Source organism: Medicago sativa, chromosome 2 (assembly GCF_051527215.1).
Source record: "Medicago sativa cultivar Bolivia chromosome 2, Bolivia_mono, whole genome shotgun sequence".
NCBI classification, from domain to species: domain Eukaryota; kingdom Viridiplantae; phylum Streptophyta; class Magnoliopsida; order Fabales; family Fabaceae; genus Medicago; species Medicago sativa.
Window position 1 is genome coordinate 17,156,937 of NC_140750.1, and position 18,463 is coordinate 17,175,399.

The 18,463-nt window shown below is 31.9% G+C and overlaps 3 protein-coding genes and 1 pseudogene across 3 annotated transcripts; 1 reads left to right on the forward strand and 3 right to left on the reverse strand.

Moving 5' to 3' along the window:
- Window positions 1-3,348: 3,348 nt before the first annotated feature.
- Window positions 3,349-4,395, reverse strand: LOC146945067 (putative germin-like protein 2-1). The gene is made up of 2 exons (XM_085748825.1): window positions 4,244-4,395; window positions 3,349-4,031 (listed from the first exon to the last, which is right to left on the reverse strand). The coding sequence occupies exons 1-2, from the start codon at window positions 4,353-4,355 to the stop codon at window positions 3,505-3,507; spliced, it is 639 nt and encodes a 212-aa protein (XP_085604951.1). The 5' UTR covers window positions 4,356-4,395; the 3' UTR covers window positions 3,349-3,504.
- A 1,171-nt stretch (window positions 4,396-5,566) lies between these two features.
- LOC146945068 (protein FAR1-RELATED SEQUENCE 5-like) lies at window positions 5,567-6,403 on the forward strand (annotated as a pseudogene).
- A 2,063-nt stretch (window positions 6,404-8,466) lies between these two features.
- LOC146945069 (putative germin-like protein 2-1) lies at window positions 8,467-10,032 on the reverse strand. Its single transcript, XM_085748826.1, has 2 exons — window positions 9,865-10,032; window positions 8,467-9,095 (listed from the first exon to the last, which is right to left on the reverse strand). The coding sequence occupies exons 1-2, from the start codon at window positions 9,974-9,976 to the stop codon at window positions 8,569-8,571; spliced, it is 639 nt and encodes a 212-aa protein (XP_085604952.1). The 5' UTR covers window positions 9,977-10,032; the 3' UTR covers window positions 8,467-8,568.
- Window positions 10,033-14,858: 4,826 nt separating this feature from the next.
- Window positions 14,859-18,057, reverse strand: LOC146945070 (tubulin beta-5 chain). Its single transcript, XM_085743441.1, has 3 exons — window positions 17,561-18,057; window positions 16,755-17,024; window positions 14,859-15,784 (listed from the first exon to the last, which is right to left on the reverse strand). Exons 1-3 carry the CDS (start codon window positions 17,952-17,954, stop codon window positions 15,111-15,113), a joined length of 1,338 nt encoding a protein of 445 aa, XP_085599567.1. The 5' UTR covers window positions 17,955-18,057; the 3' UTR covers window positions 14,859-15,110.
- Window positions 18,058-18,463: the final 406 nt, after the last annotated feature.

The window sequence follows — 18,463 nt, forward strand, 5'->3', positions numbered from 1 at the left end:
GACTTTTTAGGTTCATTGTGTAAGTGATGTATCTAGTCTATATTTATAACAAGATACATTAATTATTCTATGAACCAAAAAAGTCAATTGTTTCTTATAATAAGGACCGGAGGGAGTACGTCAAACAATTGATGCATTGACGGACCCAACAAAAGTAATAAATCACATTTATGAGCTTTAAGTTAAACAAATTATTACTCCTTTAGTTCCTTTTTAAGTGTCTCTTTTGAACAAATATTTTGTTATTACTATTCAACACTCACTTTCAAAGTTCAATGCAACATTAAATATTATTTTACCAATATTATCCTTAATTCTTTATTCCGGAAATAGAGAAATATATGAAATGAGACATATTTACAAGTACTACTCTTTGTTATAAATCCACTTGTATTAAAAACTCGCTTGTGTGTCTTGTTTCATCATAAACTAAAGCACAACCAAAAAAAAAAAATTGTAGTTTCTCCATGATGGTTACACCCAGGAAAAAATAACAAGAGGTTTGTTATATTTGTTCTTCCTATAGGTTGCATCAAATGCAACCACATCCCCAAAACACTCGTAGTTGATCCGACCGGTTGAATATGACCAAAAAGATTTTCTAAACATCCTTTGTCTGTTGTGGTGAACTTCAAAAAGAGCATTGGATGGCTTTAGCCTGCAATTAACTCAACGCAGCAAAAGCATCCCCACCTTTTATCGTTGCCCTTCCTTAATTGTTTAAGTAGTTATATAGGTCCTTCTTTCAAAATATCAGACCCTCGTGACCACCTTTCTGAGCCAGCATAACACCCAAAATTTGACATGTTCTAACATCGTGCGTGTGAAGGCTATCAACAAGGGCTTTATCAGATTCACTCAATCGACGATACTTGAGAATTAAATGAACATAATGGGTCAGAGTTAACTCATGGTTGTGTGAGGGCTCAAATACAAAAACTCTCCACTTATCACTATCAACATTTAAAACTACTTGAAGCCTTGCAGGACGCTTAGTTCGAATGGTCGGCCTTGAATATCTAGATCATTTCTCCTTTATACTCTCACCCTCTCTATTACATACTAATTGACGAGCAATTATATTCCCTTCAAAATCTTTGCTTACATAATCTTTTCTTATGTCACCATATCGTTTGCAGCCATTTAAAATTATTTATCACAACCTGTAACAGTCATAAACAAATAATATCCAAATAGCATTACTAACATAATTCAATCCGAGATATAATCCAAATAGAATTAGATAAGACATATAAATATCCAAATAGCCTTACTAGCAAATAATATGCCTATTGATTCTGAACTATAATTTACATAATCATATTTCTGAATGTAAATTAGGTTTTCCTAAGTTATTTACTCTAATAGTATTCATACCTTTCAACATGTAAAGTCTTTTATTATATGGCATGAATTTAGACATTGAAAAGGTACACAAAATCTTATGTTACAACAACTTTAGATTTCATCAAAGGTATAAGCAGCCAATGAAGTGCCTAAAGCACTATCCAAAAAATTGAAAGAATGAAATTCCAACAGGTTCAATTACTTACAAAACTCTATCAATGTAAGCAAAGACTAGTAAACATCATAGAATTTCAAAACATATGGTATCAACATACTATAACCAGCAATTTTTTGGGATTTGTGCTGTCTTCATTTCTTTTGGATTCAAATCCCAAAAAGAGAAAAAAAGATTAAATCAACAGGTTTTTTTTGTTACAAATCAGTGAGTATTCACCACTCAAAACTGATGTCATATTCTTGTATTTACAGATTTCCAAATCTTCAAAGTACTTCATCCGTCTCACAATATTAGTCGTTTAAGGTTTGTGCACGATTATTAAGAAAATGATTAATTGTGTTGATTTCAATGGAAAAATTAATAGCATTTACTAAAACACCTTTGTTAACTGTAGTTAGTGAAGTAGTTAAGTTGGATGAAATTCAATAAATAAGGGTATAATAGTGGAAAAAAATGCTACATTGATATTGTAAAGTGACAATTATTTTGAGAAAAGAAAAAAATGTTAAAGAGACAATAATTATGAGATGGAGGGAGTATTAATTATTCAACAGAGAAATGTTTTCCTTTTTCTCCTTAAATCCGAATGCAAATTAGGTTTTAAGATTCAATCCAAAAATATGAATTATACAACTTGAGAAGCACAAGTATAGTATGTAATCCAAAAAGAGGAACATTCAATAGTGGTGAGTAGTTTGCTCTAGCAACAAGCATGATAGTTTCATCTAATGGTAGCTGTGATCATTCCAAAGATAATGACTTTCTAGAACGTGATCAACATTTCCTTTATCACATATAAGCTATGTTTTGGATACGTAGAAAGTCAAGGAAAACGCTTACACGCATGCGTCTGAATCCGATGAATTTATTGTCGTACAGTATATCATTTTCCTTTTTTGAATGCCCAATTCTGAAATGTTATTTAGAAAAAGCCAATTGATTCTGAATTGTAATTTACAGAATCATAATTCTGAATGTAAATTAGGTTTTCCTGAGTTATTTAGAAAACCTTCTAAATTGGGCATATGGGATTCAACATTCTGAATCATAATTTACATATTCAGAATTAGGGTTAGTGAAATCAAAATTGGGATATTAAACATTTTCTTCAACTCATTAACAAGCATCAACAGCGGTAGATTCGAATTAGACAAACAATTGAACAAAATAGAACAATGAAAAGAAAGAACAAAGAAAACCTGGAGAGGATGAGATCGCAATCGCTGCTTTTCATAGATGGAAGGTTGGAGAGATCGAGTTGCTGTTCAGTTAGCAGAAGGTTGGATGGATAGAAGATGAACATTAGGTCTAACCCAGAATTAGGGTTACTGAAATAAAAAAGATAAACAAACTAACAAATCCAAAAAATACTCTACCAAACTTTCAAATATAAAGTATCTTTAATGATATTCAATTTTAAATTGAAAACTAAAGAAAATATCTAAGCAAATTTTAAGTATAATATTCCCTAACATACTGCACCCACACTCACGTGTTCGGACTTCATAGTTTTTTTTTTTTGTGTCCGGAGTTCGAACCTCAAACTTGCATATATGCATTGTCCTTACCAACTAAGCTAAGCTCACTGGGACTCGGACTTCATGGTTTATGGAATGTAAATATGAACAAAAAAAATCAATTCAAGTTTTGAAATTTTTTTGTTATTTAGAGGATGGCACAGTGAAATGAAATAATCAACACTTGGAAAGAGAACAGCACCAAAATCAAAAATGAACAATTGATGCTGAAAGATGGAACAACTACAAAAATAAGGGAAATACATCAAATATTTTTTAATTAATATCACATGAAAAAACAAAAAGAAACGGTAGATGCCCACACTTTGAGGAATGAATCAAATGAAATGATAATCAAACACCATAAGAAATAACAAGGATCATCAAATGAAATATATAAACAAATAAAAATATCAAAGCCACACCCCAAATCATTAGAGAGCTGAATTCCCTCTCAATATTCTAAAACTCCAACTGCAAGTAATTGATGGTAGTCTTGTCCAATTGAAAAGCCTTAACGAGCACTTCACCAGCTATGTCAGGTGTAGCCCCAAACACTGCATTGCCAATAGTTATAGCTCCTGGATTCTGGCTACTAAGAGCAGCAATGGCAACAACATTGTCATATCCAATATTTCTTTGATAGTGAATGAGCCCTATAGGAAACACAAACACATCTCCCTTATGTAGAACTTTACTAAAGTGGCGGTTTTCTGGATTTGAAGTGATGAATCCAATTTCTAATGTGCCTTCAAGAACAGTGAATATTTCAGTAGCACGAGGATGTAAGTGAGGAGGGTTGACTCCCCATGGTGCTATATCGATACGAGCCATGGAGATTCCCAATGTGTTCAATCCTGGAAGCTGAGCTGCAAAGACTGGAGTTACTTTAGACCCAGCAGCATTAGTAGTGTTGCCTGCTATGTGAAGGCCACTAAAGAAGAAGTCATTTGCATCAACAAGTTTAGGATCCTTACATACTGAATTCCCTAACAATTGTCACAGAGGATAGAGGAAAAAATTGTTAGAATCTTAATGAATTTTCTAAGTATGATGCGTGAAAAGTGTTTTTTGAAAATGCTGACCTTAATATGAAAGACTGAGTATGATGCATGAAAATATTTAAGAGGAGTTTCACAACAAAACGTGAATTAGATGAATTGTAAAAAAAAATACTCGTGTGTGTGTTTGTAAATTATACCTTGGCCTATTGGGTTTGTCACGCAAAAATCTTGGAGAGTAGTAGCATCAGCTGCATAAACAGCCAAAAGTGAAAGAGCTAAAACAGACAGCAAGTATGAGAGATTAGCCATTTGATAAGAACTATGAAACTCGAAACTTGCAAGCCCTAGAATAATTTTAAGATAGAAATTTGTACTATGACTTCCGGTATTTGTCAATGAATACTGGCATCGTATTAAGGCCTATTTATATTGAATTTGTACGTAGGGTTGCATTAAGGCATACGTACCACTTATTATAAATCTATAGAAAATGTACGTTGGTTGCAAGCCCACAATCACAAATATGCCGTCCTAACTTAAAAATGAAATGGTCATCTTTGAACTTCAAAAAAAAAAAAAAAAAAAGAAACGGTCATCTTGTGAAATGGTAATAAGAATCAATAAGCTAATTTTATGTGCTGCCATTCGGCTAGTACTTCACTAAATAATCTTAATTGATTAATTTAGCTTACCCAACACTTCCATTCATCAAGAACATTTGAAAAAATAAATGTGAGTAAACAATAAAATAAGAGTAGTTTGGACTCGGAATAGATGACAATGGTTTCTATTTTGTATTGGAGCTAATGTTCGCATCCAAGAGGACAATAGCAAAATATTTAAATAGGTGGTCTTTCTTTTTTTTATGAAATTAAAATGCTATCCAATGCGCGTTGAATTTTCTACGTACATGAAAGATTGAAAGTGTATTATTAAATTGTAGTTGGAAAAATGTAAAAAGTAAGCTAGTTTACTCTTTTGTAATCATATTATAAGATGAAGTTGCAATGGTCAATTAGTGGTGATTAATATTTTTTCTATTATCTTGTTGAACTTTATTGCAAATGAAATAGATTTGAATTAATCTCGTAAATCACTAATGTGTCTTCATTATCAGCTTAATTAGGCTTCTAAGTAAGCATGTATGATCAATTTCTCCAGAATTCGACCCTTGTTTCCCTGTTATTGTAATAAAGTAGTTGAATTTATGCACAAGGTAGCTAGGCTGGCCTTTGCATTCTTCACATATTTAGAGGGAAATTTTGTGTGAATAACAGAACTGACAGCACGTGTTGCACAAAATCAATGCTACAAACTTCTTTGTTGACACAATAATGTACAATAAAAAGTAGTTGAAGAATCATTCATGTGTAAGAGTTTTGCATAAACATGAGGTAGCTTGAATATTGATTATTGATTTTTAATTCTCATTATATCTTCGGTTGAATTATGTTTGCAATGCTATTTGTTTGTGTTAATGTAATCAATCTTGAATAACAAGTTGTCTTAAATAATTCTAAATGGCTGCAAACGATCGAGACATAAATGGTGAAGAATCGACCAGCGGTAATGGTGTGTTTAATGAAGAAGGAAAAGAGGATACTTACAAGAAAATTAGGGAATTGACGAATGATGATATAAGAGGAATGAAATTTGATTTAGAGGAAAAAGCGACACAATTTTATAACATCTATGAAGAATGTCATGGGTTTGCGATGAGAAAAAGATGATGTAAACAAAGATTCTTATGGGAATATAGTTGCTCGTCGATTAGTATATAATAGAGAGGGTGGGATTAAAAATAAGAAGAAATGATCTAGATATCCGAGGCCGATCACTCTAACTAAGTCTCATGCACGGCTTCAAGTAGTTTTAAATGTTGATACTGATAAGTGGAGAGTTTCTGCATTCGAGACCTCACACAACCATGAGTTAACTCCGACACATTATGTTCATTTGATTTCTAAGCATCGTCAATTGAGTGAATCTTATAAAGCCCTTGTTGATGGTCTTCACACACACGGTGTTATAAAATGTCATATTTTGGGTTTTATGCTAGCTTAGAAAGGTGGCCATGAGAGGGTCTGGGATTTTGCAAGAAGGACATATATAACTACTTAAACAATGATGGAAGGGCAAGAATAAAAGGTGGGGATGCTTTTGCTGCGTTGATTTATTTGCAGGATAAAGCTCATAACGATTCAATGTTCCTTTTTCGAAGTTCACCACAACAGACGAAGGACGTTTTGAAAATATATTTTGGTCAGATTCAACCAGTCGAATCGACTACGAGTGTTTTGGGGATGTGGTTGAATTTGATGCAACTTATAGAAAGAACATACTACCTCCGTCCCTAATTATAAGACCCTTTTGAGAATTTTTTTTGTCCCTTTTTATAAGACCCCTTTGCTATTTCCAACTACATTAATTATTTCTTTACATACATGCCCCTATTTATTATACATCTTTTTCTTCAATCAGCAATAAATAACATGTTGAAAACATAAACCAACTCTCTCTCTTAAAGGATAAAATTGTAAAAACAATAGTAATTACAAACATATTTAATACAAATATCCACTATCTTAATTCCCGTTATTTTTTCAAAAGGGTCCTATAATTAGGGACGGAGGTAGTATATAACAAGCCTCTTGATATACAAGTGGGTTTTAAATACTAAGTGGGTTTTAAAAACTAAGTGGAATTTATAAGAAAGAATAGTACTTATGAATTGTATGAATTGACATTAAAAATTGATTCCCTCGTCATCATATGTTTTTGTGTTGAATAGATCATGATTCCAACCATCCAAGTTTTCTTCACCTAGATCCCAATCATAAAAAAAATTATCTTTCCTTGTTCAAATTCATTTTTGTGTCTTGTTGGCTACAAGTTCATTCAATAAAACGCACATTAATTTTATTGAATGAACTTGTAGCCAACAAGACACAAAAATGAATTTGAACAAGGATAAAAAAAAAATGATGATTGCGATCCAGATTAAGAAAACTTGGACAATTGGAATCATAATCTATTCTACACAAAAACAAAAGATGATCAGGTAATCAATTTGTGATGTCAATTCATACAATTTATAAGTACTACTCTTTCTTATAAAACTCACTTGTATTAAAAATTTACTTGTATCTCTCAGTTGTTTCATCATAAACTAAAGCACACCCAAAAATTGTAGTTTCTCCATGATGGTTACACCCGGAAAAAATAACAAGAGGCTTGTTACATCTGTTCTTCCTATAAGTTGCATCTAATGCAACCACATCCCAAAACACTCATAGTTGATCCGACTGGTTGAATCTGACCAAAATAGATTTTCTAAGATCATTATCAGCTTTAGCCTACAAATAACTCAACGCAGCAAAAGCAACCCCACCTTTTACTCTTGCCTTTCCTTCGTTATTTAAGTAGTTATATAGGTCCATCTTTCAAAATCTCAGACCCTCCTGACCATCTTTCTAAGCAGGCATAACACCCAAAATTTGACATGTTCTAACACCGTGTGTGTGAAGGCTATCAACAAGGGCTTTATTAGATTCACTCCATTGAAGATACTTAATAATGGGTCAGAGTTAACTCATGGTTGTGTGAGGGCCCGTATACAGAAACTCTCCACTTATCAGTGTCAAAATTTAAAACAACTTGAAGCCTTGCAGGACGCTTAGTTCGAGTGGTCAGCCTCGAATATCTAGATCGTTTCTTATTTTTACTCTCACCTTCTCTATTACATACTAATCGATGAGCATAATAGAACAAAGAAGAAATAACAAAGAAAACTGGAGAGGATGATGAGATCGCGATCGCTGCTTTTCGTAGATGGAAGGTTGGAGAGATCGAGGCGCTTCAGTTTGCAGAAGGTTGGATGGATAGAAGATGAATGTTTGCTCTAACATATTGCACCCACACTCTAACCCAGAATTAGGGTTAGTCAAATCAAAAAGATATGCACATATCTTGATCTTTCAAATAAGGAAGAAACTAACAAATCCTAAAAATACTCTACCAAAATTTCAAATATAAACGATCTTTAATGATATTCAATTTTAAATCGAAAACTACATAAAGAAGAAAAAAACCTAAACAAATTTTAAGTATAATATTCTCTAACATATTGCACCCACATTCTTCGCACGTACTCGGGCTTCATAAATTATGGAATGTAAATATGAACAAAAAACTCAATTCAAGTTTTGAAATTTTTCTAGAAGATGGTACAGTGAAATGAAATAATCAATACTTGAAAAGAGAACAACACCAAAATCTAAAATGAACAATTGATGGTGGGAGATGGAACAACTACAAAAATAAGGGAAATAAATCAAATCTTTTTTAATTAATATCACTTGAAAAAACAAAAAGAAAACACCACACTTTGAGAAAAGAATCAAATGAATGAAAATAAAACACCTTAGAAAATATGAAAGATCAACAAATGAAATATACAAACAAACAAAAATATCAAAGCCACGCCCCAGATCATTAGAGAGCTGAATTCCCTCCCAATATTCTAAAACTTTGACTGCAAGTAATTGATGGTATTCTTGTCCAATTGAAAAGCCTTAACGAGCACTTCACCAGCTATGTCAGGTGTAGCCCCAAACACTGCATTGCCAATAGTTATAGCTCCTGGATTCTGGCTACTAAGAGCAGCAATGGCAACAACATTGCCATATCCAATATTTCTTTGATAGTGAATGAGCCCTATAGGAAACACAAACACATCTCCCTTTTGTAGAATTTTCCTAAAGTGGCGGTTTTCCGGGTTTGAAGTGATGAATCCAACTTCTAATGTGCCTTCAAGAACAGTGAATATTTCAGTAGCACGAGGATGTGAGTGAGGAGGGTTAACGCCCCATGGTGCTATATCGACACGAGCCATTGAAATTCCTAGTGTGTTCAACCCTGGTAGCTGAGCTGCAAAGACCGGAGTTACTCTAGACCCAGCAGGGTTTGTGGTGTTGCCAGCTATGTGAAGGCCACTAAAGAAGAAGTCATTTGTCTCAACAAGTTTAGGATCCTTGCATAATGAATTCCCTAACATTGTCACAAATGAGAGGAAACAATTGTTAGAATCTTAATGAAATTTTTTAGTATAAATTTTACTTATGAAGTTGTAGTAACCAACTAATATTCACATATTCTCGTTAATTTTAACTCTTTTCTTTTATCATTGGTTGAAATTTACTTAAGATCAATCTTGCCATTTGAGAATGCGTCCCATGATTTAAAAAATAAATAAAAATCATATTAACCAATATATAAATTAGTGGAAGTCATTTAAGTTTAGGTTAATAATGAAAAGAGTGTTTGAATATGCTGCTCTAGCACTTCTCACTTTGTAATAAATTAAAACGTAAAAATTTTAATTTTATGAAGTAATTCTACAAATAGATTATTTATATGCAGTTGTAATAAAAAATAAAATAAAATAAAATAAACCTCATAAGTCAGTTTGTTAAATAAATCTCTAAAGTATCTCTACATATTAATATTAATATTAATATTAATATATACATTGTGAGATGTGATTAGTAGGAAGAAAATAAAGTTTTACAATGACCGTTCATACGAATTATGGTTTGTGAATTTCAATTTAGCAACCTCTTGTTTTTTGAAAATGCTCACCTTAATATGAAAAATTGAGTGTGATGCATGAAAAAAAAAAAAAAATTGAAGGAAGGAAGGAATGCATGAAAATATTTAAGAGGAGTTTCAAGAATATATAAATTTTAGAAGAACAAAACGTGAATTAGATGAACTGTTGTTAATTAAAAAAATACTCGCGTGTGTTTGTTAATTATACCTTGGCCTATTGGGTTTGTCACGCAAAAATCTAGGAGAGTAGTAGCATCAGCTGCAAAGACAGCTAAAAGTGAAAGAGCTAAAACAGGCAGCAAGAATGGGAGATTAGCCATTTGATAAAAACTTTGAAACTCGAAACTTGCAAGCCCTAGAATAATTTTAAGAGAGAAATTTGTACTATGAGTTGTGGTATTTGTGGATGATTATTGGCATCGTATTAATGCCTATTTATATTGAATTTGTACGTGGGGTTGCATTAAGGCATACGTACCACTTATAAATCTATAGAAAATGCCGTCCTAACTGAAAAATGACATGGTCATCTTTGGCCGATTCAAAAAAAAAACATGGTCATCTTTGAACTTCAAAAAAGAAAGAAATGATGGTGGTAAGAATTAAGGGTTAAATATGTTTTTGGTCCCTATAAAATTGGGAACTTCTAAGTTTAATTCTTACTTAATTTTAATAGGATTTTTAGTCTCTACAAAAAAAAAAAATACTTCTAATTTTAGTCCCTGTTACAACAAAGTTTGTTTAATTATCATTAAACTCTTAACTTTTTGAACGATTTTTTTGAGACAAGTTTAGAACACTATGAAAGGTTCATTTACTAAAATTTAGAATTTTTTAACATGAAACGAATTAAATATGAATTTTTTAAAATGGTAAAAGTTAAAGATAAAATTATCAAAATCTGGACATAGAAATCAAATTTTGCGACAATTTTTTGCAGATGAACTTTTAGTAATGTTTTTAACACGTATGCAAAAAATTGTTCAAAAACTCAAGAGTTTAAGCATAAATTAAACAAATTTGAATTGAGGAGGGACTAATCTTGGGCAAAGAAAAAAAAATTAAGGACTAAAAGAACTATTAAAATTAAGTAAGGACTAAAGTTAAAAGGTCCCAATTTTGTAGGGACCAAAATCATATTTAACCCAAGAATTAATAAGTAAATGTGATGTACTTCCATTCGGCTAGTCCTTCACAAAATAATCTTAATTGATTAATTTAGCTTATCAGCATTCAACACTTCCATTTTCCATGCATTCAACACTTCCATTTGTCAAGAACATTCGAAAAAATAATTGTTAGTGAACAATAAAATATGAGTAGTTTCGACTCGTAATGCATGACTATGGTTTCTATTTTGTATTTGAGCTAACGTTCGCATCCAAGAGGACATTAGCAAACTTTGTATTTTTTTTCCTTTTTTTATGAAAATAAAATGCTTCCGATGCGCGTTGAATCTATTCTCTATATATAAAACTTAATGTCTACCAAAAATACAATCTTACCCCTTCTTAATTTTTTGACACGTCATCAAAATTATATCCTTTTGTGTCTTTTGCATCAACTTCCCCCTATTTTTTCTTTTCAAAAAACAAATTAAAACAAACTTCTATTCTCTATACATGAAACTTAATGTCTACCAAAAATACAATCTTACCCCTTCTTAATTTTTTGACAAGTCATCAAAATTATATCCTTTTGTGTCTTTTGCATCAACTTCCCCCTATTTTTTCTTTTCAAAAAACAAATTAAAACAAACTTACTCGATAAAACACACTAACTTAATCTTTTTTTTAAAAACAAACAAACTTAATCTTAATCTCAATCAAAACAAAGTTTCCTATAATTCAACTTATAAATATCAAGAGTTAAAAAAAAATACAATCTTCTATTTTTTAATTATGAAATTAATATCTACCAAAAATACAATCTTACCCCTCTTAAATTTGACACATCATCAAAATTATATCCTTTTGTGTTTTTTGCTTCAACTTCCCCATATTTTTTTCTTAAAAATAAATTAAAACAAACTCACTCAATAAAACACACTAACTTCATATTTTTTTAAAGAACAAACAAATTTAATCTTAATCTCAATCAAAACAAATTTTCATATAATTCAACTTTTAAATATCTAAATAGTTAAAAAAATTACAAAATATTTATTACAAGGCATATATATACCTACTTTTAAAAAAATTACACATTTTCAAGTTTGCTTTTATTCAAAAAATAATTTGCCTTTGTTTTCTTTTTTTATCTTTTTATCAATCAAAAGAAAAAATATATTAAATAGATAAAAATAGATAAAGAGACCGAGGGCATTAGACCTGACTCAGATACAACAAAAAATGGGGATACCACATAATAAATCAGACTATGTGGATCGACCCAAATTTATCGTAACAAAAATTCACTAATCGACAAGCGAACCTGTACAATAAAAAAAATGAAAAGTGGACCTCTGCGAAAAATAATTAATGGATCAACCGTAAACACAATATCAAAATCCAAGCGCCAAGAACTCCCTAAACAAATCAACAGGCATAAAAACTCTTTCGAGCTTGAAGAACCAAAGTGTAGACAAACAAGACACTTTGAAACCTGCATATCTCAACATATTTGAAAACAACAGAGAATCAAAGAAGTCATGCCACCATGTCATTACAAAATATTTTTTTATTGTTGTAAATTATTAATTATTGTGTCTTTTAAAAAATGACTATAAAAACAATGAAAACATGATCAATGAGTCACAAAATAATATTGTTGTACAATTCATACACGGGACTCATAACAACATTTTTATCAATAATGAAATCTTTACTATTTTAAATATTTCTACATAATATTACACTAACCTCCTTTAAGGTCTTCTTAAATAACACAACACCCGCTCTATTGTTTAACTAAACACCAAGCTCTCTTCTTTTTTTTTATCAAATTGACAAGCACTTTTCTTATAATATAACACAGTTTAAACTTTGTTATTTTCATTTATTTTGAGCAATTAACTTCTTCATTTAATTTTCAACAATTTTTTCTTCCACTTTTCACTTGGTGATTTTTCTCAACTTATTGTTCCTTAGTCAAGGTGGTTTAATTTTTAAACTCTAATGTAATAAAACGGATTTATCGAAGATTATTTTCTTTTCATTGATCAACCACAATGTCCATCCACCAAAATTCTTCTCATCCCTATATTGTCCTTTGATCTCTTATGTAATTGCTGATGTTTATTCTATTTGGTGGTAAAAACAAATGTTGTTATTGTTTCTCCATTACGAGAAAAAAAAACCTCATTTAATTTAATTTTGAAAAGAGAAAAACAGATACAAACAAATCAAGAAAAAAATCTCATTTAACTTAATTGTGAAAAGAGAAAACAGATACAAATAAACCAAAATGACTGAAATTAAATTGTATATTTACAAAGTTATTGAAATGGATAAAATGATGGGAGATTGATATGTTTGAAAATTAGAAGGCGTGCTTGTGTTATTTAAGAAAATCTCAAGGGAAGTCAAAGTAATTTGCCCTTTTATCGTTAACGTCGGCTTTAACATTAGTATTTTTTCCTTATTTTCTCAATTCATATAGCATTGCAATGCGCTTTGATGCATAGCCCCCCACTTCGAATTAACCCGTGCGGAGCACGGGCCCGTGCTTAGCACGGGTTTGTTGCTAGTTTTCTACATAAAATAAAATATACCATGAAAGAAAAATATAGAAATTTAAGGTGGATTTGATCTACTAAAAAAATGAAGGGCATTACAAGACTCCTCTATTTGTATATTGTTTCAGGGACAGAACAAACTAAAGGCAAGGACAAGAAAAAACTAAAAAATTTGACATTAATTCACTAAACTACAACACAACTTTTTGTCTCATTGACAAATTGTTTAAAATATCAAAATTGCCTTTTGTCCACCAAAAGTCACATAAGACCAAAAATTATCTAATACCATGAAAGTTTGTTATGTGTTGTTTTGTCTTATGTTGTGTTGTTCTTTCTTGTACTGTTATGTTCATTATTTACTGTTTAACAGAACAAATGTGCCCTTAATTCCCTAAAAAAAATGCGCCCTTAATGAATTTTAATGAATTTTCCCTGACATTCTCACAAATTATAAGTTTTTTAGAAGCTATTATTTGCGACAATGTCATGGAAAACTACAATGTAGGTGTTAGAATCTTGATGAATTTTCTTTATTTTTTTTAGAAGCTACTATTTGTGACAATGTCATGGAAAACTACAATGTAGGTGTTAGAATCTTAATGAATTTTCTTTATTTTTTTTAGAAGCTTCTATTTGTGACAATGTCATGGAAAACTACAATGTAGGTGTTAGAATCTTAATGAATTTTCTTTATTAACAAATTGTAGTTAGAAAGTAAGGTTAAAATTAAGATAGTTTATTTGTTTATAAATTACTTTCTTCACAAGAGTCGGTATCGGAACTTTTAACCAATTGATTAAGAAGTCTAAGTCTCTTTTCCTTCAAAAAAAAAAAGTCTAAATCTCTTACCGATTGTATCACGCACATAATGATTATATTGGTTAGTAAAATGATAATTTATAAAACACAACAATATTCTTTCTTTTATGCTTCAATCATTTATAAAAAACAGTAATTCGTTTTAATCCTCCACTTTTGAACTTGAAGAACTCTCTGGACTCAGTTGCACTTTAATGAGTTTTTTGTTTGTAACATTTCACTACTGTTTTCACCAATGAACAAAAATGAAGAAGCTTTTTTCTTACATAAATGAAGGAGTATTTTTTTTGGATAAGGTACATACTTATAATAGAATGTTTGGAACTCTATTTGGGTCTCTGAACCTTCTTCAACCTACAGCCCGTAATTTTGAAGAACTCAGATTTTAATAACACAATTACTGTTTTCTAATACCGTCCCTTCTTAAGTATCTATCGAATGGACAGTATGAGCAGATCGTTTTCTCTTTCTTAATAATACATTTAGATTAGAAAAACTAACATATTGATAAGGATTTGTAATTGAATTTATAATATGAGTCTATCAGCGAAAGAATTCAGATTTTGAACTCAAGTTACAGTTTGATGTGAGTGAAAGATTCAACCATTTATCATTCAAACGAAATAAAGTATATATATTCAGTACATGGAAAGTTCACCCCCAAAAAAATATATATATACACTTGGAAAAGGAAAAGGCCAAGGTTAAAAAAGCAAACGAGATCATTTTACTTTGATGCATATTAACATGTAACCCATTATTACAAACATCCAAGACTTTAATGCCAAAAACAAAAGCATTGACAGCAAAACCCAGTTTAGACGATGCAATTAATACAAACATACACACTATCGAGTCAATCTAAATTGACTGCTTCACAATCTTAACATATACCACTCGCGCAAAGCCAACTATATTTATATATTCGTAACAATTTTGACAAATCAAAAGATGCTTTAAGCAGCACCCTCCTCTTCTTCCTCCTCCTCATAATCTTCTTCGTCAGCAGTTGCATCCTGGTATTGCTGGTACTCAGCAACAAGATCATTCATGTTACTCTCGGCCTCAGTGAACTCCATTTCGTCCATTCCCTCACCAGTGTACCAATGCAAGAAAGCCTTGCGCCTAAACATAGCTGTGAACTGCTCACTAACTCTCCTGAACATCTCCTGGATTGAAGTTGAATTACCGATGAAAGTCGATGCCATCTTAAGGCCCTTTGGTGGGATATCACACACGCTGGATTTAACATTATTCGGTATCCACTCAACAAAGTATGAAGAGTTCTTGTTTTGCACATTGATCATCTGCTCATCTACTTCCTTTGTGCTCATCTTACCACGGAACATTGCTGATGCGGTCAAATAACGGCCATGGCGTGGATCAGCAGCACACATCATGTTCTTTGCATCCCACATTTGCTGAGTCAATTCTGGTACAGTCAAAGCACGATATTGCTGGGATCCTCTTGATGTCAAGGGTGCAAACCCAACCATGAAGAAATGGAGCCGAGGGAATGGGATAAGATTGACAGCAAGCTTTCGAAGATCAGAGTTCAGTTGTCCAGGGAAACGTAGACAACAAGTAACTCCACTCATGGTGGCAGAAATGAGGTGGTTAAGATCACCAACTGAAATAATAAAATCAAGAAAAAGAAATTGAAAATTGAACTTCCAACTAAAAGTGCAAATAAAGTAAATTACACTTCATTTAGAGAAAGTGACAGGATAACCAAATTGATGGCAGAAATTCAACAACAATAACCACCAGCAATCAGTAAGAACAAAGACCCTAAACCCACTTGAACCATCCCACGGTCCCATCAATATAATCGTGTTTAATCCAAATTTTATTTGTGAATTGAATGAAAACCATGTTAACATATCAAGTACTAATGTTAACCATTTATCTGTAGCACACAACTACAACAGAACAACCACAGATAATCATGATTCGTGGTAATAACAACAACATATGCAGCAGCAACAAAACAAGAATGGGAATAACATAAACAACAAAATTCATTGTATCAACAACAACAAAAAGCCTTTCCTTGTTAACATTAACTATATGAATCATCTCTAATGACAAATTATTTAACTCTAAATTCTTCTCAATAAATTGCTTTTTAATATTTCCTAATCTTCCGCGACCTCTATTAAATGTTAATAAATCAATGGAGAATAAGCTGCATTAAAACATCAACAACCAAATCCATCTAACACGAGTGAGGTTAACTAGATGAATCAAACAATCCTATAGTGTTCCCTTGTGAACCATGTTCATTGACAAGCTTTACCTATAGTTTTTCTTAATGTCTCCCTAAATCTAAAAATCTAACCTCCGTCTAGAGCACGGTGTACCACATATACATAACATATAACAGATGATATCTCAACTTTTTCTCTAGTGCATCCATTCTTAATCCTACCCAGCTGTGTCTATCAACTATCATAACAATCTAATCTGTATAACATTTGGGTTAATCGTCTTACTCTAATCTAATCTCTAAAACATTGAATTTACATTCCAACTCAGACAACATCATATAACTTCAAATAATCTGTATAAATTGATCACATCAAAATTAAAAAACTTACACGTCGGTGTAGCAAGCTTCAAAGTCCTGAAGCAAATATCATAAAGAGCTTCATTATCCAATACCATGCATTCATCTGCATTCTCAACAAGCTGATGAACAGAAAGTGTGGCATTATACGGTTCTACAACCGTATCAGACACCTTAGGTGAAGGAAACACCGAAAACGTCAACATCATACGATCCGGATATTCTTCTCGAATCTTCGATATCAAAAGTGTTCCCATGCCTGAACCCGTGCCACCTCCCAATGAATGACACACTTGAAATCCTGCCACACAAAAACAATAAAAATCATAACAAATCCATAACAATTCATAATCATTTAAATTTATCTACCAAATAATACTATTAATTCATTCCAATCGGTGAAATTCATCGAAAACAACACAAATTCAACATTGCTAAGAACGAACGAAAGGATGAATAAGCAAAAAAACTCGCAACATAAAACGGAAAAATTACCTTGCAAGCAATCATAATTTTCTCGAAAACAACACCAGTTCAACATCGCCAAAAAATGATATTCAACATCGCTAAAAACGATCATTTAATCATTCAATATTTGCTACTAAAAAACGATATTCACTCATTCAGATCGAATAGGACACATCAAATACAACACAAATTCAACATCACTAAATACTAAAAATGAAAATAATGAACCTGCGAACAAACTCACAATATAAAACGACACAACCGCAATTCAACATCGCAATTATCTAACGACTCAATTGCAATTCTCTCAAAACAACACAAATTCAACCTTACTAAAAACAAAAACGATGAATCTATAAACAAACTTACCTTGCAAGCAATCACAATTCTCTGCTTCTTTACGAACAACATCAAGAACAGAATCAATAAGCTCAGCGCCTTCGGTATAATGACCTTTGGCCCAATTATTCCCAGCACCAGACTGACCGAATACAAAATTATCCGGACGAAAGATCTGACCAAACGGACCGGATCTAACGGAATCCATAGTACCAGGTTCAAGATCCATAAGAACAGCGCGTGGAACGTACCTTCCACCACTGGCTTCATTGTAATAGACATTGATACGTTCAAGTTGAAGTTCGGAATCGCCGTTGTATTTTCCGGTGTGATCAATTCCGTGCTCGTCGCAAATTACTTCCCAGAATTTGGCGCCGATTTGGTTCCCGCATTGTCCGCCTTGGATGTGGAGGATTTCTCTCATTTTCTCGGGAAAATTATGGAAAATTTAGGGTTTTGATTTTGTTGTGATGTAAAAGGAGGGAAGGAACGGGTGGAAATGATGTTTTGATTGAATTTGAAGGAATAAATGGAAGGGGGTTAGTGGTGGGGAGGATTTAAAGGAGGGGTTTTTGTGTAATTGTGGGGTTGTACTCGAGGGTATTTTTGGAAGGGAAGTTAATTTTGTTATTGGTGCTGCTGAGCTGGAATATGTCATTGGATTATTCTGGAAATGTTTCATTCTTACTTGTCTAAATTGTGTTTTCTTTATCCATTCAAACAAAAATGTGTTATTTTAATTAATGTTATAAACATAGTTGTTAGATCATTAAAATAATTTGTCTTTAAATGATAATTATTTTCAAAGTCATATTGCAAATGATTGTGATTTGTGGTGATATAATATTTTTAACGTGTATAAAAATTTGAATCTTATTTCAATAGAAAAATGTTTAAAAAAATTATTTAAAAAGTGTAATCAACAATTCACCA